This window comes from Lathyrus oleraceus, chromosome 7 (assembly GCF_024323335.1).
Source record: "Lathyrus oleraceus cultivar Zhongwan6 chromosome 7, CAAS_Psat_ZW6_1.0, whole genome shotgun sequence".
In the NCBI taxonomy this organism is placed as follows: Eukaryota; Viridiplantae; Streptophyta; class Magnoliopsida; order Fabales; family Fabaceae; genus Lathyrus; species Lathyrus oleraceus.
The window spans coordinates 116,464,036-116,489,114 of NC_066585.1; the positions used below are offsets into that span (position 1 = coordinate 116,464,036).

The following is a 25,079-nucleotide window of genomic DNA, read 5'->3' on the forward strand; positions in this document are numbered from 1 at the left end:
AATAAGAGGGTTTGATTAGGGAGTACAACTCGGTTCTGAATACGCGAAAGTGACAGTTCCTGTTAAATTAGTTCTTTTCAAAATATGAAACATTGCCCATAAGTAGTTCTATTAGCAAGTACTTGGATTATTAATTGATTACGTGAATTACATTCGACCCTGTCTTTATTAATTAATCTTTATTCAACACTTTATTTTTCATTGCACACTACAAAAACCCCTATTTTGATTGCCTTTGATAAGCACCATAACAACAGATAACGATAGATTGAAACTTGGTCTCTGTGGATTCGATAATCTTTTATATTACTCTGACGCGTTCGTATACTTGCAAAAAACCACGCATCAATCACCCTTGTGACACCGTTGACTTTCGATACAAGTAAGTCGATCCCTTTCTCGAACCAGACTCTGATACCATTTGTTGTGGGAGTTTTTTATTATGGAGCATTGAACATTGTGAGACTTCTTCTTTTTAGATCAACACCTTTGTAAGAGACACACCACATATTCACCCCAAACCTTAAGGTGATAAGTGGGTGGATTCTCTCACTTATAAATGCTCAAGTCTCCACATTTCTAACCAATGTGAGACTATTACCCACACTACTTACACTTGCTACATTCTCAACATGTGGGACTTCAAAGAGTTTGTATCCTATATATAATCTTGACTCTCTTTTCATTCACAAAACTAAACGATGTTGACATATTTTTAAAATCCGAATCAGACTGGTCGTTCCGACCACAAATCAGTAACTAAGGCGGTTTGATCCTCTTATAAGACTGAAGATGCAATTAACTCGTTATGATGTCATCAAACCGATAATGAATCAGTTAAAATCGGTCAAACTCGTTACCTGATTCTTTATGCACGTTGTTGTACACTATTTATTTAAAATTGAATGATAATTACACATTATGCAAAATGATCCGAACAAAAGTCATTTGAAAACAACAAGCAAGTTCTTAAAAAGTGATTTAATTAAGATAAAATACATATTCATTTAACATTAAATATAGATCCATGTTCTATACTATAATTTTTAAATATTAAATTATATTATATTTTTTAACAACGACCGGGTCGATAATTATGCGATTCAATCCGTAATTCACTGATTTGATCAATAAATGATTAATCTAGATCGGATTAATTATCAATCCGGGATTTATGATGAGAGACTTTTTAAGATGTATATTTTCATCGAATCGTAATAGTTGTGACATTAATGATGAATTCTCATTGGATTACGATGCACTATGTAAATATGTAAATGTAAACCATTTTGGCGGTGGGATTTATTCCTCAAATTAACGTGCTTTTGACGGAAAATACTACTCCCTCCGATCCTTTTTAAGTGTCATATTTTGACTTTTTACACATACCAAGGAAGCTAATCTTTATTGTTACTTTTCAAACAATAATTCTTCTTTTACCTATAATACCCTTAATTATTTATTACATTCACTTTACTTTTTCTCTCTCTGCAATCATTATCTAAGGGTAATTTTGACAAAATTGCAATTAATACTACCTTGAACTTTGCAAGTGACAATTAAAAAGAAACAATTTTTTTTAAGAAAGTGACACTTATAAAGGAACGGAGGGAGTAGTAAGTACAACGTCAACAGAACAATGAACTGATTCCTCACTTAAAGTCAACGTCAATAACTTGTTTCGCCACATATTTATGAATGTAAATTGAAATTTGGTCAAACGAAGCTTTCTCAGATCTTAGATCTTAGTGCGTTGCGGTAAGATTTCTCTTGTTTTGTTTCTTGCATTGTTTAAACTAAGGTTTTGTATGGTATGGTTGTTTCTGTTAAAACGAATCATTTGGCTACTTTCCTAATCTTCTTGTTGAAGATTTGGATTATCTCATATCTTGTAAACAACTTTCATTATGCAGATTGATGTTTGGTCCATTTCACTTTTCTATTTCAGGCAGAGGCGTGAAACTTAGACTTTCCCTAATCTAATTGTGGTCTTGCAACCATCAGTATGGACATGCGCCAACCACGCAGGTTATTATTCTCTATAAATTGTTGAATAAACTTTAATGTTATAGTTAATGGGTTTTATTAATAAGTTAATGGAGAGATTAAGAGTCTGTTGTAGTTGGAAGGTCAGGAAATAGTGGTCAATTAATAGTATTTACTAATTATTATGTTTCCTAGAATAGCTGAAGTTTCTGAGTCTGTATAAAGACCAAAGATGTATTCTAATGAGATACAAAAGTTACAAAAGACTCGCTTTATTCTGTCAAATTGGCATCAGAGCTAATGGCAAACATGATGAATCAAATGTCGTTGCCACTACTAACGAAGTTAAATTACGAAAACTGGAGTATCCAAATGAAAGCTCTTCTCGGATCTCTAGACGCGTGGGAGGTGACCAAAGATGGGTTTGAAGAACCAACAGATATTGTGGGATATACGACAGCCCAAAACAAGGCGTTGAAAGAGACGCGATCGAAGGATAAAACGGCACTATACATGCTGTTTAGGGCTGTTGATGAATCAGGCTTCAAAAAGATTGTCGGTTCGACTACGTCGAAAGAAGCGTGGGACACGCTAGAGAAAGTGTTCAAAGGAGCAGATCGAGTAAAGAAAATTCGACTCCAAACTCTTCGTGGCGAATTGGAGAGGATGCAAATGAAGGAGTCAGAAAATGTATCTGACTACATCACGCGTGTACAAAAGATGGTGAACCAACTCACCAGAAATGGCGAAACAGTAACTGATGCACGAGTTGTTGAATTTTTTTTGAGATCTTTAACAGATAAATTTGAGAATATTGTGTGCGTAATAGAAGAGTCGAAGGACCTTTCGAAGCTCTCAGTCGAAGAGCTCGCTGGTTCCCTCGAAGCACACGAACAACGTAAGATGAAAAAGAAGGAAGAAGGAGTAGAGGACGCAAATTAAACCAAGGAGCAAATCAAAGACGAAAAGGTACTCTTTTCTCAAAATTTTCGAGGAAGAGGACGTGGTCATGGAGGACGTGAGAATGGTCGAAGTGGTAGAGGCAGCAACTTCAAGAGAGGACAGTCGAGCCAGCAAAATTGGCGTGGCAGAGGACGTGGTCAAAGAGGTGGTAGGTCAAACCATTCCAGCTTTGAATGCTACAAGTGTGGCAAGTATGGTCATTATGCGAAGGATTGCAACTCATTCAAATGCTATAACTGTGATAAATTGGGACATCTTGCAAAAGATTGTCGAATCGAAAAGAAGGTAAAAGAAACAACCAATCTAACTTTGGAAGCTGAAGCAAATGAAGGTTTTCTCTTGATGGCTCAAAATGAGATCAACACAAATGACAATGTTTGGTATCTTGACTCAGGAGCAAGTAACCATATGTGTGGTCACAAACACTTGTTTAAACAAATGAGAAAGATTGAAGATGGCAATGTGTCTTTCGGAGATGCATCGAAAGTGAAGGTCGAAGGCAAGGGAACGATCTGTTACTTGCAGAAGGATGGGTTGATTGGATCAATTCAAGATGTTTATTATGTACCAAATCTTAAGACCAACATCTTGAGTTTGGAACAACTTACAGAAAAAGGTTATTCGATACTTATGAAAGAACGGATACTGCATTTGAAGGACAAGCTGGGACATCTGATTGCTCGTGTCGAAATGGAGAGAAATCGAATGTACAAACTGAATCTGATAAACGTTCGAGAAAAATGTTTACAAGTAAGTGTCGAAGACAAAGCGTCACTATGGCATCTACGCTTTGGTCATCTACATCATGCTGGTTTAAAAAGGTTGGCGAAAAAGAACATGGTGCATGGACTACCGGATATGGATTATGAAGGAAAGTTCTGTGAAGAATGTGCGCTTAGCAAACAAATAAGAACTTCATTTCAAAAGAAGGCAGAATATCAAGCTAAGCATATCCTTGAATTGATTCACACCGACATATGTGGGCCAATCACGCCAAAATCTTTCAGTAGCAAAAGATACTTTATTTTCTTTATCGACGATTACTCACGGAAGACATGGGTTTATTTCTTGAAAGAAAAGTCTGAAGCATTCGAGGTGTTCAAAAGGTTCAAAGTAATGGTGGAGAAGGAAACCGACAGACACATTAAAGCAGTTCGATCCGATAGAGGTGGTGAGTATACTTCGACAGCCTTTATGAAGTATTGTGAAGAGCAGGGTATAAGAAGATTTCTAACTGCAGCATACTCACCTCAACAAAATGGGGTGGCTGAAAGGAAGAATCGAACAGTCCTTGACATGGTTCGTTCAATGCTTAAAAGCAAGAACATGCCAAAGGAATTTTGGGCAGAAGTTGTACAATGTGCCATTTATGTTCAGAATCGATGTCCACGTTCGAAGTTAGAAGATCAAACACCACAAGAAGCGTGGAGCGGACAGAAGCCAACAGTTTCTCATCTCAAAGTATTTGGAAGTGTGGCTTATGCACACGTACCAGATCAACGAAGAACGAAGCTTGAAGGCAAAAGTCAGAAATACATACTCATTGGGTATGATGAGAAAACAAAAGGGTACAAGCTATTTGATCCCATAAGAAAGAAGGTGATATAGTGAGTAGAGACGTTCGAATAAACGAAGCAAGTAAGTGGGACTGGAACAGTTCGACAGAAGCTATCGTCGAAGTTGAAGAATCATCTGTCACTGTACCACCAAACATTTCAACAAAACTTGAAGATTCTGACAATGAAGATGAACCTCCACAACCCAGAATGCGAAGTTTGCAAGATCTGTATGATTCGAAAAGTGAAGTGCACATTGTATGTCTCTTGGCAGATGCTGAAAACATCAGTTTTGAAGAAGCAGTACGAGACAAGAAGTGGAAAAGTGCCATGGACGAAGAGATGAGGGTGATTATCCACAACAACACTTGGGAGCTAGTTGAATTGCCAAAAGGTAGTCAACCCATTGGTGTAAAGTGGGTATTCAAGAAAAAGATGAACGCTTAAGGAGAAATAGAACGATACAAAGCGAGACTTGTTGCGAAGGGATACAAACAGAAAGCAGGAGTTTATTATGACGAAGTATTTGTTGGTGTAAGCCCTAGAGGCCAATACTTTTGGTACTTGTATCAAATTATTTATTAATAATAAAGGCATTTTCTTTATTATGGTTGTTTAATAAAGTCCCTGGAATAGATAGTCCGTTTAATGTATCAAGTGTGACTTGATCATGAGAACACATTAAACATAAGGGCACTATTCTTAAAATATCCGTAGTCGAGCTTTAGTGTGAAGTGGGATAACATTAAAGCATTAAGACTATTATGTTTGTAGACTGATGATCACATCTCATGGATCATGGATAAAGAGTTATCAAGTCTTAAACATAGGTATGAATATTAGGAGTAATATTTATACCGGATTGACCCGTTATGAGAATACTATATAGAAAGTTATGCAAAGTGTCATAAGTTATTCTCATGGTGATAATAGTGTATACCACTCTTCGACCTGAAACCACTATGGATTCTAGATGTATAGTCGAGTGCTTTATTGTTGATCCAACATTGTCCGTAACTGGATAACCATAAAGACAGTTGATGGGTACTCCACAAAGCATGTTGAGGGACATGAGTGTCCTAGATGGAATTTTCCAATCCTGCGTAACAGGATAAATGTCTATGGGCCCAATATTGAACTGGAGAAGGGTGACACGGTCTATACCTTGTGTTCAATATAGACATAAGGGCAAAGGGGTAATTATACACATAATTATTATCACAGGAGGTTTTGTCAGATCACATGACATTTTCGTGTCTTGGGTAGCAGTGATGTGTTGCTAGATACCGCTCACTGTTTATTATGTTAAATGCGTGATTTAATATAATTGCCAACGTCGTGAAAACCTATAGGGTCACACACAAAGGACGGATTGATGAGAGATAGAATAACTAAGGAACATCGTAAGGTACGGTGCACTTAAGTGGGAGACGAAATATGGTAAGGTACCAAATACTTAAGTGATTTTGGCATATTATGAGATATGGGCCAAAATAAACTTAAGTGGGCTTTTTAGCTTGAAGCCCACACAAGTGGTTCTATAAATAGAACCCCTTGGGTAGAAGCATTGTCACTCCACTGAGACTCAACTCAAGTGAAGAGTTGGAATTTCGTTTCTCTCTCCCTCTCACTCAAAGCCTTCATTCGTACCAGTTAGCACTGAGATTGAAGGAATCCGTTCGTGTGGACTGAGTAGAGACGTTGTCATCGTTCAACGTTCGTTATCGCTCCGTGGATCTGTATCAAAGGTTTTGATAGTTACAAGAGATATGCACCAAAGGTTTGAATTGCCACAAGAGGTAACGATTCTATCACTGGTCATGCCCATTCGTAAGGATCATTAAAGGAGATTTTTTTTAAATTCCGCTACGCCTTGGATGGCTATTCTCCTTCAGTGGTATCAGAGCCACTTACGAAACCATGAATCTGATAACTGTTTTTGTTCTGTAATAATATGATTAAAGACAGAATGAATCAAAGATTAAATTGAGATCGATCAAGTCATATATATGATATATGTAATCCTGATGAAAAAAATACATTATATATGATATAGTGTTCTTGTTTCGTTCATTCAAACACTCAATGGTTGTTTTCCTTTGAGCGATCAATGGTCATTTGCTTCTTGATCCGACATTAGTATGGTGAAGCAATGACGTGTTGATCAATCATACTGAATCAACAATCGAGATGTGTTTGACGGTCTGAAATTGGTGCATCAGGGGTAGTGACGGCACAAGGGTTGTGTTGTCAGAGAGTTATGCGATTGGGGTTATGAACGCATATGGTTAACCGGTTAACGCATTACGAAATAAAAAATTTGAGTTTTTCAAACAGTGTTAACCGGTTAACGCTTTTGGTTAACCGGTTAACGCTTTTGGTTAACCGGTTAACGCTTTTGGTTAACCGGTTAACGCAAGACGGAAAACAGTTTTCCAAGACATTTTCAAACAGTGTTAACCGGTTAACGCATTTGGTTAACCGGTTAACGCAAGGCAGAAAATAGTTTTTTGAACAAATTTCAAACAGTGTTAACCGGTTAACGCATTTGGTTAACCAGTTAACGCAAGGCAAAATTCACCCGTTCGGCTAACTCAGTGCTTTAAAAGTATCAAGTGTTGATGCGAAAAGCGACATTGATTTTAAATGAATTGTTCATTAAAATGTGGTGATCGGTCGTCGAGATTTAATTTGATTTTAATTAATTAAAGGAATTAATAATAATAATAATAAAGTGTTTATTATTGTCTTGTGGTGATCGGTTATGGCCTTAGTCTTCCTTTATTTTGTTTTGGGTTTTAAAATACGACCTGCGTGTCGTGCCTCTCTCTTAATCTCCCAAATGTAACTTCTTTTCTCATCTCACTCCCTCGTATGAAAAACGAGTTTCTTTTATATAATGTAATGATATGAAGAAAGCAAAGAAGTCAGTGCCAAAGGAGGACAACCTTGAAGATCTTGCTTGGAGAAGCTTAGATCGTTGTTAGGTTAGCTTAGGTTCTCTCATTGGCTTGGGAGAACAATTGCGCTAGGGGCCATAACTGTTTCATTATGTTTGTATGTATGTTGATGCATGTGAATGTATGTTGATGCATGTGAGAGACGGTTTATATGATAAACAAGCCGGTGAGATCAGAAAAATTGCAATTCCCTCAAATTAAATATTAAGTTTATGCTTTTCAAGTTTTAACACTCATCAAGACTAGTATCGAATAATGTAGGTTTCGCCTACGCGAGGTGCATGTTCTATATTAGTAAGGTGCGATGGGATAATTGTAATATCCAACTGTTAAAACAATGGGTCAAACTTAACTAAACAAATTATAATAAGATTATATATATGTTTAAAAGCAAGAGTTGGGAATGATCCATATGATGGACTGGAATAAGGAGTTATTCACCCAACTGAAATTTTTGAGAGTTGTATGAGATACAATTGGAAGGAGTTCCTACCTAAATAACCTAGTTTTGTGTAATCCGCCTACGCGGACTTAGAACGAAGTGAAATATGGATCTCGACCCACTAGAAAATCTTCCAACGGGATTTTCCGAATCAAATGATGAGGGTCATTTGTTTTGAATAAAATAGTGGGAGCATGTTTAATTAAAGGCCTAATTAAATATGTCAATGATACTTATATTTTCATTAATCCTTATGTAGATAACCATGACAACAAACACCTCTAACAACATATTGCGATCAAACCTTGAGAAGGAAAAATTGTCTGGGACAAATTTTCTGGATTGGTACCGAAACATGAGGATTGTCCTCAAACATGATAAAGGGAAAGGCAAGGAAGTTGCCAAACCCAAACCCACTATTGCTGCTTTGAAGCCTAGTGGAAGCATAGAAAAGGAAGACACCTTCTTCCATTGCGGTAAGACCGCACACTGGAAGAGGGACTGCCCAAAGTACCTGGAAGATAGGAAGAATGGAGTAGAGACTCCAACTTCAGGTGTTTTTGTTATTGAAATTAATTTATCTACTTCTGCATCATGGATATTAGATACTGGATGCGGTTCTCACATTTGTACAAATGTGCATGGACTAAAAAGGAGTAGAGATTTGGTAAAAGGTGAAGTCGACCTACGAGTTGGCAATGGAGCAAAGGTTGCTGCCTTAGCCGTAGGAAATTATGAATTGACTTTACCTAGTGGTTTAATAATTCAGTTAGAGAACTGTTATTATGTACCAGCAATTAGCAGGAATATTATTTCCGTTTCTTGTTTGGACAAGTTCGGTTTTTCATTCATAATAAAGAACAATTGTTGTTCAATTTATTTGAATGATATATTCTATGCTACTGCTCAAATGAACAATGGATTATATGTCCTTGATCTTGAAATGCCAGTTTATAACATTAATACTAAAAGGATGAAACCTAATGAGTTAAATCCAACTTGCCTTTGGCATTGTCGATTAGGCCACATAAATGAGAAACGCATTTCCAAACTCCATAAAGATGGACTGTTGGACTCTTTTGATTATGAATCATATGAGACATGCAGATCTTGTTTAATTGGAAAGATGACAAAGTCTCCATTCACAGGAAAAGGTGAAAGAGCTAATGATCTTTTGGCCCTCATACATACTGATGTATATGGACCACTGAACATACCAGCCATAGGAGGTTTTCAATACTGCATCACATTTACTGATGATTTCAGTAGATATGGTTATGTGTATTTAATGAAACACAAATCAGAGTCCTTTGAAAAGTTCAAGGAATTCAAGAATGAAGTACAAAACCAACTAGGTAAGAATATTAAAACTCTTCGATCAGATCGAGGTGGTGAGTATTTAAGCCTAGAGTTTGATGACCATCTGAAAGAGTGTGGGATCCTATCCCAACTTACTCCTCCTGGAACACCCCAATGGAATGGTGTATCTGAGAGAAGAAATCGAACCCTGTTAGACATGGTCCGATCCATGACGAGTCACTCCGATCTTCCAAACTCCTTTTGGGGACATGCGATGTTGACAGCAGCTTACACACTTAACCATGTTCCATCCAAAAAGGTTGAGAAGACACCATATGAGATATGGAGTGGTGAGAAACCACATATGTCTTACATGAAGCTTTAGGGTTGCGAAGTTTATGTGAAACGACAAATTTCAACTAAGCTTGAGCCCAAATCTGACAGATGCTTATTTGTGGGGTATCCTAAAGAAACAAGAGGGTATTACTTCTTCAATCCTTCTGAGGGCAAAGTGTTTGTCGCTCGAACTGGAGTTTTCCTAGAAAAGGATTTTATTTCCAAAGGAACCAGTGGGAGGAAAGTAGAGCTTGAAGAAATTCAAGAATCACAAAGCATCGATACACCTATGGAGGAATTAGAGTAGGAAACACAAGTGGTTGTGGAAGAGCAACCTGCTCAAGTAGAACAAGACCAGCGTAGGTCAAGCAGGATACGTCACCTACCTGAGAGATATGGATATCTCATAACAGATCAAGGTGATGTATTACTCATGGATCAAGATGAGCCTGTGACCTACCAAGAGGCCATAACTGGTCCCGAGTCTGAGAAGTGGCTAGAAGCCATGAAATCTGAAATGGATTCCATGTACACAAACCAAGTTTGGACCTTGGTAGAGCCTCCTGTAGGAGTTGATCCTATAGGATGCAAGTGGGTCTTCAAAAAGAAGACTGACATGGATGGTAAGGTACATACCTATAAAGCAAGACTGGTTGCAAAAGAATATAAACAAATTCATGGTGTTGACTATGATGAAACCGTTTCACCAGTTGCAATGCTTAAATCTGTTCGGATTTTACTTGCTATCGCTGCATATCATGATTATGAAATATGGCAGATGGATGTCAAAACTGCTTTCCTTAATGGAAATCTTCTTGAGGATGTGTACATGACACATCCTGGAGGATTTGACATACCAGAAGAAGCCCAAAAGATATGTAAGCTACAAAGATCAATCTATGGATTGAAGCAAGCTTCCAGAAGCTGGAATCTTCGTTTTGATGAAACGGTAAAACAATATGGATTCATCAAAAACAAAGATGAGCCTTGTGTCTACAAGAAGGTTAGTGGGAGCATGATCGTTTTCATGGTATTATATGTAGATGACATATTACTCATTGGAAACGATGTCCCTACCCTGCAACAAGTAAAGACTTGGTTGGGGAAATGCTTTTCTATGAAGGACCTAGGTGAAGCAGCCTATATATTAGGAATCAGAATCTATAGAGATAGATCACGAAAACTGCTTGGCCTAAGTCAGAGTACATACATAGACAAAGTGCTGAGACGCTTTAATATGCATGATTCCAAGAAAGGATTCATACCTATGCAATATGGCCTGTGTCTATCAAAAACACAATCCCCTTCAACTAAGGTAGAAAGAGAACGCATGAATAAGATTCCATATGCATCTGCAATATGATCTATCATGTATGCCATGTTATGTACTCGACCAGATGTCTCGTATGCTTTAAGTGCAACGAGTAGGTACCAATCTGATCCTGGTGATGCCCATTGGGTAGCTGTTAAGAATATCCTTAAGTACTTGAGAAGGACTAAGGACTCATTCTTGATATATGGAGGTCAGGAAGAATTGGCTGTAATTGGTTACACCGATGCTAGCTTCCAGACAGATAAGGATGACTTTAGATCGCAATCTGGTTATGTGTTTTGCTTGAACGGTGGCGCTGTGAGCTGGAAAAGTTCAAAGCAAGATATAGTTGTTGATTCTACAACCGAGGCCGAGTATACTGCTGCCTCAAGTGCAGCAAAGGAAGCTGTTTGGATCAGGAAGTTCATTAGTGAACTTGGCATAGTCCCTAGCATTGTGGATCCCATTGGTCTCTATTGTGATAACAATGGTGCTATCGCGCAAGCTAAGGAGCCTAGATCTCACCAACGATCCAAACACATACTTAGGCGTTATCATCTCATTCGAGAGATAATAGATATAAGAGATGTGAAAATATGTAAAGTACCTACACTTGACAATAGTGCTGACCCACTGACAAAGCCTCTTGCGCAGCAGAAGCATGATGGCCATACTAGATCAATGGGCATAAGAGGTATGCCTGATTGGCTCTAGTGCTAGTGGGAGATTGTTGGTGTAAGCCCTAAAGGCCAATACTTTTGGTACTTGTATCGAATTATTTATTAATAATAAAAGGCATTTTCTTTCTTATGGTTGTTTAATGAAGTCCCTGGAATAGATAGTCCATTTAATGTATCAAGTGTGACTTGATCATGAGAACACATTAAACATAAGGGCACTATTCTTAAAATATCCGTAGTCGAGCTTTAGTGTGAAGTGGGATAACATTAAAGCATTAAGATTATTATGTTTGTAGACTGATGATCACATCTCATGGATCATGGATAAAGAGTTATCAAGTCTTAAACATAGGTATGAATATTAGGAGTAATATTTATACCGGATTGACCCGCTATGAGAATACTATATAGAAAGTTATGCAAAGTGTCATAAGTTATTCTCATGGTGATAATAGTGTATACCACTCTTCGATCGGAAACCACTATGGATCCTAGATGTAGAGTCGAGTACTTTATTGTTGATCCAACGTTGTCCGTAACTGGATAACCATAAAGACAGTTGATGGGTACTCCACAAAGCATGCTGAGGGACATAAGTGTCCTAGATGGAATTTCCCAATCCTGCGTAACAAGATAAATGTCTATGGGCCCAATATTGAACTGGACAAGGGTGACAGGGTCTATACCTTGTGTTCAATATAGACATAAGGGCAAAGGGGTAATTATACACATAATTATTATCAGAAGAGGTTTTGTCAGATCACATGACATTTTCGTGTCTTGGGTAGCAGTGATGTGTTGCTAGATACCGCTCACTGTTTATTATGTTAAATGCGTGATTTAATATAATTGCCAACGTCGCAAAAACCTATAGGGTCACACACAAAGGACGGATTGATGAGAGATAGAATAACTAAGGAACATCGTAAGGTACAGTGCACTTAAGTGGGAGACGAAATATGGTAAGGTACCAAATACTTAAGGGATTTTGGCATATTATGAGATATGGGCCAAAATACACTTAAGTGGGCTTTTTAGCTTGAAGCCCACACAAGTGGTTCTATAAATAGAACCCCTTGGGTAGAAGCATTGTCACTCCACTGAGACTCAACTCAAGTGAAGAGTTGGAATTTTGTTTCTCTCTCTCTCACACTCAAAGCATTCATTCGTACCAGCTAGCACGGAGATTGAAGGAATCCGTTCGTGTGGACTGAGTAGAGACGTTGTCATCGTTCAACGTTCGTGATCGCTCCGTGGATCTGTATCAAAGGTTTTGATCGTTACAAGAGATCTGCACCAAAGGTTTGAATCGCCACAAGAGGTAACGATTCTATCACTGGTCATGCCCATTCGTAAGGATCATTAAAGGAGAATTTTTTTTAAATTCCGCTGCGCCTTGGATGGCTATTCTCCTTCAGTATTTGCACCTGTTGCAAGAATGGAGACAATTCGATTACTCATATCTCAAGCTGCTCAATTCAAATGGCCAATATTTCAAATGGATGTCAAAACAGCTTTTCTGAATGGTGTACTCGAAGAAGAAGTCTATGTTGAACAACCACTCGGGTACATGAAAGCTGGAGAAGAGAAGAAGGTACTAAAATTGAAGAAAGTGCTATATGGGCTAAAGCAAGCACCGCGGGCATGGAACACACGTATCGACACATATTTCAAGGAGAACGGGTTCGAGCAATGTCCGTACGAACATGCCCTCTATGTGAAGAAAAATGGAAGGAATGTATTACTTGTTGCTCTCTATGTCGATGATCTTATTTTTCTGGGCAGTAATGATCAGATGATAGAAGAATTCAAAAGCACAATGACACGTGAATTCGAGATGACAGACTTAGGACTGATGAGATTCTTTCTCGGTCTGGAGGTTCGACAAGAAGAAACAGGAATCTTCATCTCACAAGAAAAATATGCAAAAGAAATCTTGAAAAGATATAAGATGGAAAGCTATAATCCGGCTTCGACGCCAATGGAACCAGGAACAAAGTTGTCGAAATTTGATGGAGGAGAACGTGTCGAAGCAGGCAAATATCGAAGTTTGGTAGGAAGTCTTCGCTATCTCACATGTACAAGACCAAATATCTCATTAAGTGTAGGCATTGTAAGTCAATTCGTGGAGGAGGCAGTTTACACACATTGGAAAGCATTGAAGCGAATTCTGAGGTACATCCAAGGAACAGTGTCACTTGGGATGTTCTACTCGAATTCAGACAAATACAAGTCGGTTGGTTACTCTAATAGTGATTGGTGCGGAGACATAGACGATCGAAAAAGCACTTCTGGATATGTGTTCTTCATGGGAAATACTGCATTCACTTGGTGAAATTCTAGTTATCAGACTTTAGATGTCACACGGGTTGTTATGACATCCAATTCTGCACAGACAAGAATTATGCAGAACTTAACAGTAAGTGCAGTAAATAACACAAGTAATTGTTTACCCAGTTCAGTCCAACATGACCTACATCTGGGGGCTACCAAGCCAGGGAGGAAATCCACTATCAGTAGTATTAATTCAAAGCTAAACTCACCCGTTTACAACTTGTCACTTAATCCCTACCCAATGCAATTTCAATCTTACTCTAAGATCAGAGTTCCTACTCACTCCCCCTAAATCACCTCAGTGATTACTACCTTTAATCAATATTAAAGACAATTTTGAAGTCACACTTCAAACAGCTCTTGATTGTGCTTAACAGCTTTAATCAAGATACACAGCACTCACGCTTAAAAGCTTTGAGCGACACAACACTTACAACTCAATGAACACCCTATGCCAAAGCAATCATCAACGTGATAAAGGCTTGGCTTACAAGATACGTCTAATACAAGACTCACACAAATACAGCAGTGAAGTATGATGGACACACTTAATCTTCACGCCTCAAAATCCCTAAAACTGAATGAAGGAACGACTTCCTTTTATATTGCAGTACCTGGGCTTTTGCACTTGTATTCTCCTGAATTTAAGGTCACGCGAGTTCCCATAAATTCAATATCTAGGTTACTAACAAATAGGCTATTTGTTAGGTTCATTAAATGTAGCTTGGTTGTTGATTTCCTGGTTTTTCTCTAAGCTGTTGAATCCCTGAAGAATAGCCTAAGAAAAAGCTGAAACAGAAAACTGAACAACCTACAACATAGCATATGCTGTCAGGAATGAATGTCACGACATTCAGCTTGACATCAAGGATCATATGCTGAGTTTGTTTTTCAGAAAACAGACTGTACAATTTTGCTGACCTGTACATGACCAAAATGACCATTCTACAGTAACAGCTTACATTAATAAATGTCAAAGTATCCAATTTGACATTTACACATTTGGCCTTAAGTTAGTTATGTTATCCTCTTGAAGAACAAACTAAGAAACATACTGAAGTGTAGCAGAACACCACTCTGTCTATTATTCAGTATATATTGTCCATGATGAATGTCATAACATCCAGTTTGACATTCATACAGTAAGCCTTATGCCAGGTCTGGTTTTTCCTTGATAACCAGACTGCAAATGAATACTGAGCTCTAACAGAACACCAACTGTTCTATTCCTCAGTATCTGCTGACAGGGATGAATGTCACCGTATCCAATTTGACATTCAATAAATCCTGTATTAGCTAATCCTGCAGTAACTACTCAAGTGTGTCATGACATCAGTCAAGACATCAGAGTACAGTTAGATATTCTAACCTACAATGCAGTCACACATACACACCATGTCATGACATCAGTCAAGACATTAGAATCCAGCTAGTGTTTTACCATATAATGCAGCCAATTAAACACCTACAAACTCCCCCTTTGGCAAATTTTTGGCTAAAACACTTTGATCCCCATAACAGAGTTCATCGCAGCGGAATCACACATCTAGCAGGAAATAAACCTAGCTAATACACTCAGAGTGGCAGCACACTCACACACATGGAAGTTAAATAAAAACTTCACAAAGCAGCACACATACAGAGGAGCAGAAGTTAAATACAAAACTTCAACACACATCAGCTGCAGGGGAGGAATCTTCGAATCTGTCATGAATGTCTGTTTTCACAGACCAATCTGTTGTCTGGGGTATCACCTGTTACTCCCCCTTTTTGTCAAAAATGTTGCCAAAGCCAACAACATAAACAGAAAAAAATGACAGACTTATAGACTTGGTTTTACTTCACAGTTTCAACCAAGTTAGTACCCACTTGATCTTGCTTCACAGCTTTGATCAAGTAATCACCCACTTTTGCTTTACTGTAGGTACAACCATATCAGATGCCATGACTTTGTTTCTGACATCCAGAACCACTCCTGCATGAACAGCGTCCTTGAATTCCTGCAGGTGCATAGGCCTTCTCACGTTAGGGTGTCTCCTTACCCTCTTGTTGCCACACTTGTTGCAAGTGGTATAGCTATGATCTGTTGACCAATCAGAACATAGTTCCAATAAATACATTCCAAACATCATTGGTTGCTATAAGGTCTCAGAGAGACATATTCCCAGTTTTCCCCTTAAATTTTCAAACTGAGTAGCATCCAGAGCCTTTGTAAATATGTCAGCCAGTTATAGTTCATTGGCTACTTGTTCCAAAGTAATCACCTTGTCTTCCACCAGATCTCTGATGAAGTGATGTCTAATGTCAATATGTTTGGTCCTGCTGTGTTGAATGGGATTCTTGGAAATATTGATGGCACTGAGATTATCACAGAATAATGTCATGACATTTTGAGTGACATTGTACTCAGTGAGCATCTGTTTCATCCACACTAGTTGGGAACAACTGCTTCCAGCAGCTATGTATTCAGCCTCTGCAGTGGACAAGGATACACAGTTCTGCTTCTTGCTGAACCAAGATATGAGATTGTCTCCCAAGAAGAAACATCCTCCTGATGTGTTTTTTCTGTCATCAGCACTTCCAGCCCAGTCAGCATCACAGTACCCAGATAGGACAGGCTCAGACCCATGTGAGTACAGCATCCCATAGTCACACGTCCCATTGATGTACTTGAGGATCCTTTTAACTTGATTCAAGTGGCTCACCTTAGGCTCTGCTTGGTATCTCGCACACACTCAAACTACATAAGAAATGTCAGGTCTACTTGTAGTTAGATATAGTAGACTGCCTATCATGCTTCTATACAAGCATTGATCAACACTAGGCCCTCCATCATCTTTGGTTAACTTCAGATGAGTAGGAGCAGGAGTCCTTTTGTGCCTAGCATTATCCATACCAAACTTCTTAACGATGTTTTTGGCATACTTGCTTTGGGAGAGAAACATAGAGTCCTCCATTTGGTTGACTTGCATTCCAAGAAAGTAGGTTAGTTCCCCAACCAGACTCATTTCAAACTCAGATTGCATCTGTTGAACAAAATGTGCTACCATTTATTCTGACATACCACCAAAGACTATATCATCCACATAGATTTGAGCAATCATGATTTTGCCGTCTTCATCCTTCACAAACAAGGTTTTATCTATTCCACCTTTTCTGTATCCATTTGAGGTCAGAAATTCGGTCAACCTTTCATACCATGCTCTAGGTGCTTGTTTCAACCCATACAAGGCTTTCCTCAACTTGTATACATGCTTAGGTTGGTTAGGATCACAGAACCCTTTAGGTTGTTCCACATAGACTTCTTCATTCAAGTAGCCATTCAAGAATGCACTCTTCACATCCATTTGGAATAGTTTAAACTTCAGAATGCATGCTACCCCTAACAACAATCTGATGGACTAAAGCCTAGCCACAGGAGCAAATGTCTCATCAAAATCAACCCCTTCAACTTGAGTGTATCCTTGAGCTACTAGTCTTGCTTTATTCCTAGTAATTACTCCTTTCTCATCAGATTTGTTTTTGTAGATCCACTTGGTACCAATGATGTTGGTCCCTTCAGGTCTTGGAACTAGCTCACATACTTCATTCCTTTTGAACTGCTCAAGTTCCTCTTGCATGGCATTGATCCAGTATTCGTCAGTCCGGGCTTCTTTCACATTCTTTGGTTCAACCTTGGATACAAAGCAGGAATTTGAGCTTATTCCCCGTGACCTGGTAGTCACACCACTATTAGGATCCCCTATGATAAGATCCTTAGAGTGGTCTTTCTGAATTCTGATAGATGGCATTTTGGTGGTTGCATCTACTTCACATTCAGGAGGAGGTTCCTGTACTTCTTCAGACTTGACTGGAATGTCAGTTGAACTGTCAAGGAATGTTTCAACATCCTCTATGACATCGATCCCTTCCTCTTTATCATCCACAATAACATTTATGGATTCCATCAGGACATTGGTCCTGTAGTTGAACACTCTGTAGGCTCTGCTGTTAGTGGAGTATCCTAGAAATATACCCTCATCACTTTTGGGATCCAGCTTCCTTCTCTGTTCACGATCTGTGAGAATGTAGCATTTACTTCCAAAGATATGAAAGTACTTCACTGTGGGTTTTCTGCCTTTCCATATTTTATATAGAGTGGAGGAGGTTCCTTTTCTCAAGGTGACTCTGTTGCAAACATAGCACGCGGTATTCATCGCTTCAGCCCAAAAGTGCATGGGGAGCTTCTTTGCATGAATCATTGCTCTGGCAGATTCTTGAATAGTTCTATTTTTTCTTTCAACTATTCCATTCTGCTAGGGAGTTATAGGGGAGGAGAACTCATGACTTATTCCTTCAGACGAGCAAAACTCATCAAACTTGGAATTCTTGAACTCCGTACCATGATCACTCCTAATCCGGACCACACAACTGTCGTTTTCCCTTTGAAGTCTGATGCACAGGTCTTTGAAGACATCAAATGTATCTGACTTCTCTCTGATGAAGCTTATCCACGTGTATCTGGAATGGTCATCAACCACCACGTAAGCATATCTCTTCCCACCAAGACTTTCAACCTGCATAGGTCCCATTAAGTCCATGTGCAACAGTTCCAGAACTCTGGAAGTTGTAGGATGTCTCAGCTTCGGATGTGACATCTTGGTTTGCTTGCCCACCTGGCATTCTCCACAGACTCTTCCTTCATCAATAAGCAGCTTTGGAATTCCTCTGACTGCTTCCTTGGATATAATCTTCTTCATTCCCCGTAAGTGAAGATGTCCAAGACGTCTATGCCACAGCTTCACCTCCTGTTCTTCCTTGGCTGAGGAGCATATTGTGGAAAAGTTAGAGACTTTAGGTTCCCACAGATAACAGTTATCTTTGGACCTGGTTCCTCTCATAACTTCCTGATTGTCACCATTTGTCACAATGCACAGCTCCTTAGTAAATTGAACATAGAACCCTTGATCACACAGTTGGCTTATGCTGATGAGATTTGCAGTCAGTCCTCTTACTAACAGCACATTAGTCAGTTTTGGAACTCCAGAGCACTCTAGCTTACCCACGCCTTTTATTTTTCCTTTGGCACCATCACCAAAGGTCACATAGCTGGTAGTGTGAGGTTGAATATCCACCAGTAGATTTTCCATACCAGTCATATGTCTTGAGCATCCGCTGTCAAAGTACCAGTCTTCTCTAGTAGAAGCCCTTAGAGCTGTGTGCGCTAACCTAGCATACCATTGTTGCTTCTTGATGGGGACATAGCGCTTATATGTCTTATGCTTAGGCCTGACATGCGAGGTTTGGTTAGGGAAACCATGAAGCCAGTAGCAGAAGGCTTTTATATGTCCAAGCCTACCACAGTGGTGACATTTCCACTCCTGGTATTTCCTCTTCTGATGATTATTCATCTTAGTTCCCCGATGTTGAGACATTGGCTTTGACTTCCGCTTGAACTTCTGAACTTTAGCCTTTGGGCGTTTGTGTTCAGCTGAGGATCTTTTCCCAAATCCTAGGCCAGATTTGGTTCCAGACTTTTGTCCCACCTTTAGAATCTCTTCCAAGGTGTCAGTTCCCTTGTTCATCATTCTGATGGATTTAGTCATCTGATTCAGCTTGGAGGTCAGCAAGGCTATCTCACCATTTAGACCCTCTATGGCTGTCAGATGCTTCTGCCTCTCATCATCCAGTTCCTTGATGAGTTTCTTCTGCTTTTCTCCTTGTGCACGGACTTCTGCACTGGTGGTACACAGCTTCTTATAGGCTGCAGCAAGTTCATCAAAGGTCAGTTCATCTGCACTTGAGTCATCATCAGAGGCACAAACACTGGTTAGTGCAGTGACATGTTTGGCAGATTCTCCTTCAGATTCACTTTCAGAATCTCCTTCAGACCATGTGATAGTTAGCCCCTTCTTTTGCATCTTGAGATAAGTAGGACATTCAGCTCTGACGTGTCCATACCCTTCACAACCATGACACTGGATTCCCTTGCCTTGGTTGAACTTTTCTTCAGAAGTTGATCTTTTCCTGATGTCAGACGGGACGTTCTTGACATTAGGTCTCCCTCTTTGATCAATCTTCTTCACGAACTTGTTGAACTGTCTCCCAAGCATGGCTAAGGCTTCTGATATACTTTCATCACCTTCAGTATATCCTGCTTCTGACTCCTCTTCAGCATTAGATACAAAAGCTACGCTCTTGTTCTTCTTTTCAGCATGCTCACACAAGCCCATTTCAAAGGTTTGGAGAGAACCAATGAGCTCATCCACCTTCATATTGCAGATGTCCTGCGCCTCCTCTATGGCTGTGACCTTCATAGCAAATCTCTTAGGCAAGGACCTGAGAATCTTTCTTACAAGTTTCTCTTCAGCCATTTTCTCACCTAGTCGACCAGAGGTGTTTGCAATTTCAAGAATATTCATGTGAAAGTCATGAATAGTCTCATCCTCTTTCATCCTCAGATTTTCAAACTTGGTGGTCAGCATCTGAAGTTTGGACATCTTCACCTTGGAAGTACCTTCATGAGTTACCTTGAGGGTATCCCAAACTTCCTTAGCTAGTTCACAGTGGTGCACCAGCCTGAAGATGTTCTTACTGATTCCATTGAACAATGCATTCAAGGCCTTGGAATTTCCAAGAGCTAATGCCTCTTGCTCCTTGTCCCACTCTTCTTCAGGAATCTGCACACTGATTCCATCTTAACCTGTCTTCGTTGGATGCTCCCATCCTTTGTTGACAGCTCTCCAGACTTTGCTATCTAGAGACCTTAAGAAGGCTATCATACGAGGCTTCCAGTCATCATAATTAGAGCCATCCAACATGGGTGGTCTGTTTGAGTGTCCTATATCCTTGTCCATGGTACTAGAAAGTAACTTCCCTAGATCTCACCAAGAAATTCACAGACAGGGTGCCTGCTCCGATGCCAATTGAAATTCTAGTTATCAGACTTTAGATGTCACACGGGTTGTTATGACATCCAATTCTGCACAGACAAGAATTATGCAGAACTTAACAGTAAGTGCAGTAAATAACACAAGTAATTGTTTACCCAGTTCAGTCCAACATGACCTACATCTGGGGGCTACCAAGCCAGGGAGGAAATCCACTATCAGTAGTATTAATTCAAAGCTAAACTCACCCGTTTACAACTTGTCACTTAATCCCTACCCAATGCAATTTCAATCTTACTCTAAGATCAGAGTTCCTACTCACTCCCCCTCAATCACCTCAGTGATTACTACCTTTAATCAATATTAAAGACAATTTTGAAGTCACACTTCAAACAACTCTTGATTGTGCTTAACAGCTTTAATCAAGATACACAGCACTCACGCTTAAAAGCTTTGAGCGACACAACACTTACAACTCAATGAACACCCTATGCCAAAGCAATCATCAACGTGATAAAGGCTTGGCTTACAAGATACGTCTAATACAAGACTCACACAAATACAACAGTGAAGTATGATGGACACACTTAATCTTCACGCCTCAAAATCCCCAAAACTGAATGAAGGAACGACTTCCTTTTATATTGCAGTACCTGGGCTTTTGCACTTGTATTCTCCTGAATTTAAGGTCACGCGAGTTCCCATAAATTCAATATCTAGGTTACTAACAAATAGGCTATTTGTTAGGTTCATTAAATGTAGCTTGGTTGTTGATTTCCTGGTTTTTCTCTAAGCTGTTGAATCCCTGAAGAATAGCCTAAGAAAAAGCTGAAACAGAAAACTGAACAACCTACAACATAGCATATGCTGTCAGGAATGAATGTCACGACATTCAGCTTGACATCAAGGATCATATGCTGAGTCTGTTTTTCCAGAAAACAGACTGTACAATTTTGCTGACCTGTACATGACCAAAATGACCATTCTACAGTAACAGCTTACATTAATAAATGTCAAAGTATCCAATTTGACATTTACACATTTGGCCTTAAGTTAGTTATGTTATCCTCTTGAAGAACAAACTAAGAAACATACTGAAGTGTAGCAGAACACCACTCTGTCTATTATTCAGTATATATTGTCCATGATGAATGTCATAATATCCAGTTTGACATTCATACAGTAAGCCTTATGCCAGGTCTGGTTTTTCCTTGATAACCAGACTGCAAATGAATACTGAGCTCTAACAGAACACCAACTGTTCTATTCCTCAGTATCTGCTGACAGGGATGAATGTCACCGTATCCAGTTTGACATTCAATAAATCCTGTATTAGCTAATCCTGCAGTAACTACTCAAGTGTGTCATGACATCAGTCAAGACATCAGAGTACAGTTAGATATTCTAACCTATAATGCAGTCACACATACACACCATGTCATGACATCAGTCAAGACATTAGAATCCAGCTAATGTTTTACCATATAATGCAGCCAATTAAACACCTACACTTGGCTTTCAAAAAAGCAGCCAATAGTAACACTTTCGACATGTGAAGCAGAATATGTAGCAGCATCCTGGTGCGTTTGTCATGCAATATGGCTTAGAAGATTGATGAGTAAAATGGAGCTAGAACAGAAAGGTACAACAATAATACAAGTTGACAACAGGTCAGCAATTGAGTTAGCAAAGAATCCAGTAAACCATGAAAGGAGCAAACACATTGACATTCGCTTCCACTTCATTCGAGAACACGTGAAGGAAGGAAATGTCGAATTAAAGCATGTAGCAAGTAAGGACCAAACAGCAGACATTTTCACAAAACCACTATCAAAAGAAATCTTCGACAGAGGCAAGAAATTGATAGGCATGATGAATAGAAGAAACATTTAAGTTTACAGAGGAATTTTGTTGAATAAACTTTAATGTTATAGTTAATGAGTTTTATTAATAAGTTAATGGAGAGATTAAGAGTCTGTTGTAGTTGAATGGTCAGGAGATAGTGGCCAATTAATAGTATTTACTAATTATTATGTTTCCTAGAATAGCTGAAGTTTCTGAGTCTGTATAAAGACCAAGGATGTATTCTAATGAGATACAGAAGTTACAAAAGACTCGCTTTATTCTGTCATAAATAACTAAGTATAATGTGAGAAAATCAAATATTGATAATTGTCTGTCATTTCTGTGCCATTATGTTAATTAAGGATTAGGATGTCTAGTTCGAGGAATGGAAATATTTCCAACGTGGATGATAAGGTTAAGGAACAGATTATGGATGCACTACGAGTGAGAGACCAAGAAGAAAAAATTATCGGATTATGCGGGCCAGATAAAAGAGTTAGGGCTTCTGTAAAAACAATTATAAGAAGAGTTGAGAGAGATGGATTGTTCAAAAAGATTGTCAGAGCAACTGTGACTAAGAAACAAGACATTACAAATATCCAAATGCAAATTGGTGATGCAATAGGTCTCTATTTTGATGATATGACGGATCTAGCTGAATCAACTTGTTTCATGTTTTTCAGTAGTAGTAAAAATACGAGAACTACAGAAAGAGCTAATCTTCTATGTGCTACGATGAAGGACCTGCATACAATCCTAGTTGTACTGTATGATCTTCATGGAAGACTCGATTTAGGTGAGATCGGTATCCCCTTTGGTGAAGATCATAATGGTTGCCAGATATTGCTGACATCTACAAGTTTGGAGGTTTTATCCAAAGAAATGAAGGTTCATAAATTGATACAATTATCATAGACATGACATGATGGCGAAGCAGAGATGATGAAAATCTGAAGTACAAAGATGGACATCATTTGAAAAACACCATGGTTGAGTTGAGAGATTCTTGACAAATGCTTTATAGTTTTTTTTGTCATATGCTTGTTGTGTTTGTAATCTAAGATATGACCAGTTCTGTTTGTAGGAACTGCCTTGATGTTACTATCACCATATAATATTGGCAGTCGACCATATAATAATGTGTAAGTCGAGATTGCCTTATGTGTTGTAAGACATAAGTGAGGGAATAGGTAAGAATGTGACTCCTAGTATTCTGACCAATGTTTTGATGAAAATGGTTATTTTCCTATTTTAAGACTATAGACTTTCATTGTGTTATGAGACAAACATCCTCTAAAATTTTAACACAAGAGGTAAGCATTTATATCACATTATTTAGATAATGGCAAATATTTAGGCACTCTACTATTTCAATGGGTCTTCAATACAGTGATCAACACACCCTATACCAATTTTAAAATGTCGTTTTCGTCCAAATTTTAAAATCCGAACATGTCTATCATACACTAAATCACTTCATCGGCATCTTATATCTTATATGTGTTTCCTTACAATGGATTGAGTTGGGATATCAAAATCCGAACAAACCCCTGAATAATGTTTCCACTCATTAATGTGTTTATTTAAGAACACACGAGTGTGTCTGAATTTTAATTTGGACTCACCACATTGAGATTTTTTTTTTTAAAAATAACCATAATTTTCAAAATAAATTCCAAAATAATCATATTTTCAAAAAAAAATATCTAAATAACCATATTTCAAAACACATCCAATTTCAACCAAGAGGAGGCGCCAATACCTATGACGTCTGCATTGCTTAAGCTATGCAGAGGTGTCAATGCCTCTGACGCATGCTTATTGCATGTGGTGTATGCGTCAATTCATCTGGCGCATACACCCTTATATATATATATATATATATATATATATATATATATATATATATATATATATATTAAATAATAAAACTATTGTAAAAAAAATTATTCATGGTATAATAAATGTTACATGATATTGACATAGAATCGTTTTGGAGTTCGGTGCCCATGTCATTGTAGTTAGGTTGATGGGGTTGGGTGGATTGTGGACGGTATAGTTGCCCGAATTGGGACATTGAATCGTTTTGGAAACGAAACAATGGTTCTTGGATTGTACTATAGTTAAACAATGGTTATGTGTTTTGGTGATGGGATGTTTGAGTGGTCATTGGTGGGGGGATACGATGAAGTGACCCATATGAATCATATGGGCTATAGACGATTGTGGTTGAAGCGTATGGTTGTTGGTGGATAGGGCTTGATTCTTGGTTTTGTGGTTGGGTGGGTGGCATGAATGAATTGCGACGTTGGGTGTTTGGTTGTTGGGAGGATGACATGAATGGGTTGCGAAGTTGGGTGTTTAGTTGTTGGGTGTATGTGGTAGGTTGATGGTGTGAGGTTGGTTGTTAGGTTTGGGTGGTTTGACATTGGTGTTAGACGAGGATGAAGCTAGTTGGCGTGGATCAATCAAATATCGTGGCTCAGACACAAATTGT

The 25,079-nt window shown here is 38.7% G+C and overlaps 1 protein-coding gene across 1 annotated transcript; it reads left to right on the forward strand.

The window, feature by feature from the left end:
* The first annotated feature begins 1,620 nt into the window (after positions 1-1,620).
* Positions 1,621-23,743, forward strand: LOC127105624 (uncharacterized). Its single transcript, XM_051042819.1, has 3 exons — positions 1,621-1,758; positions 1,949-2,028; positions 22,945-23,743. The coding sequence occupies exons 2-3, from the start codon at positions 2,006-2,008 to the stop codon at positions 23,495-23,497; spliced, it is 576 nt and encodes a 191-aa protein (XP_050898776.1). The 5' UTR covers positions 1,621-1,758; positions 1,949-2,005; the 3' UTR covers positions 23,498-23,743.
* The last annotated feature ends 1,336 nt before the right edge of the window (positions 23,744-25,079 follow it).

Excerpts from the sequence above, each read along its gene's own strand:
- LOC127105624 (XM_051042819.1), top strand. The coding sequence starts at position 2,006 with ATGGACATGCGCCAACCACGCAG. Across the intron at positions 2,029-22,944 it reads GACATGCGCCAACCACGCAG|GATTAGGATGTCTAGTTCGA; the intron begins GTTATTATTCTC and ends ATGTTAATTAAG.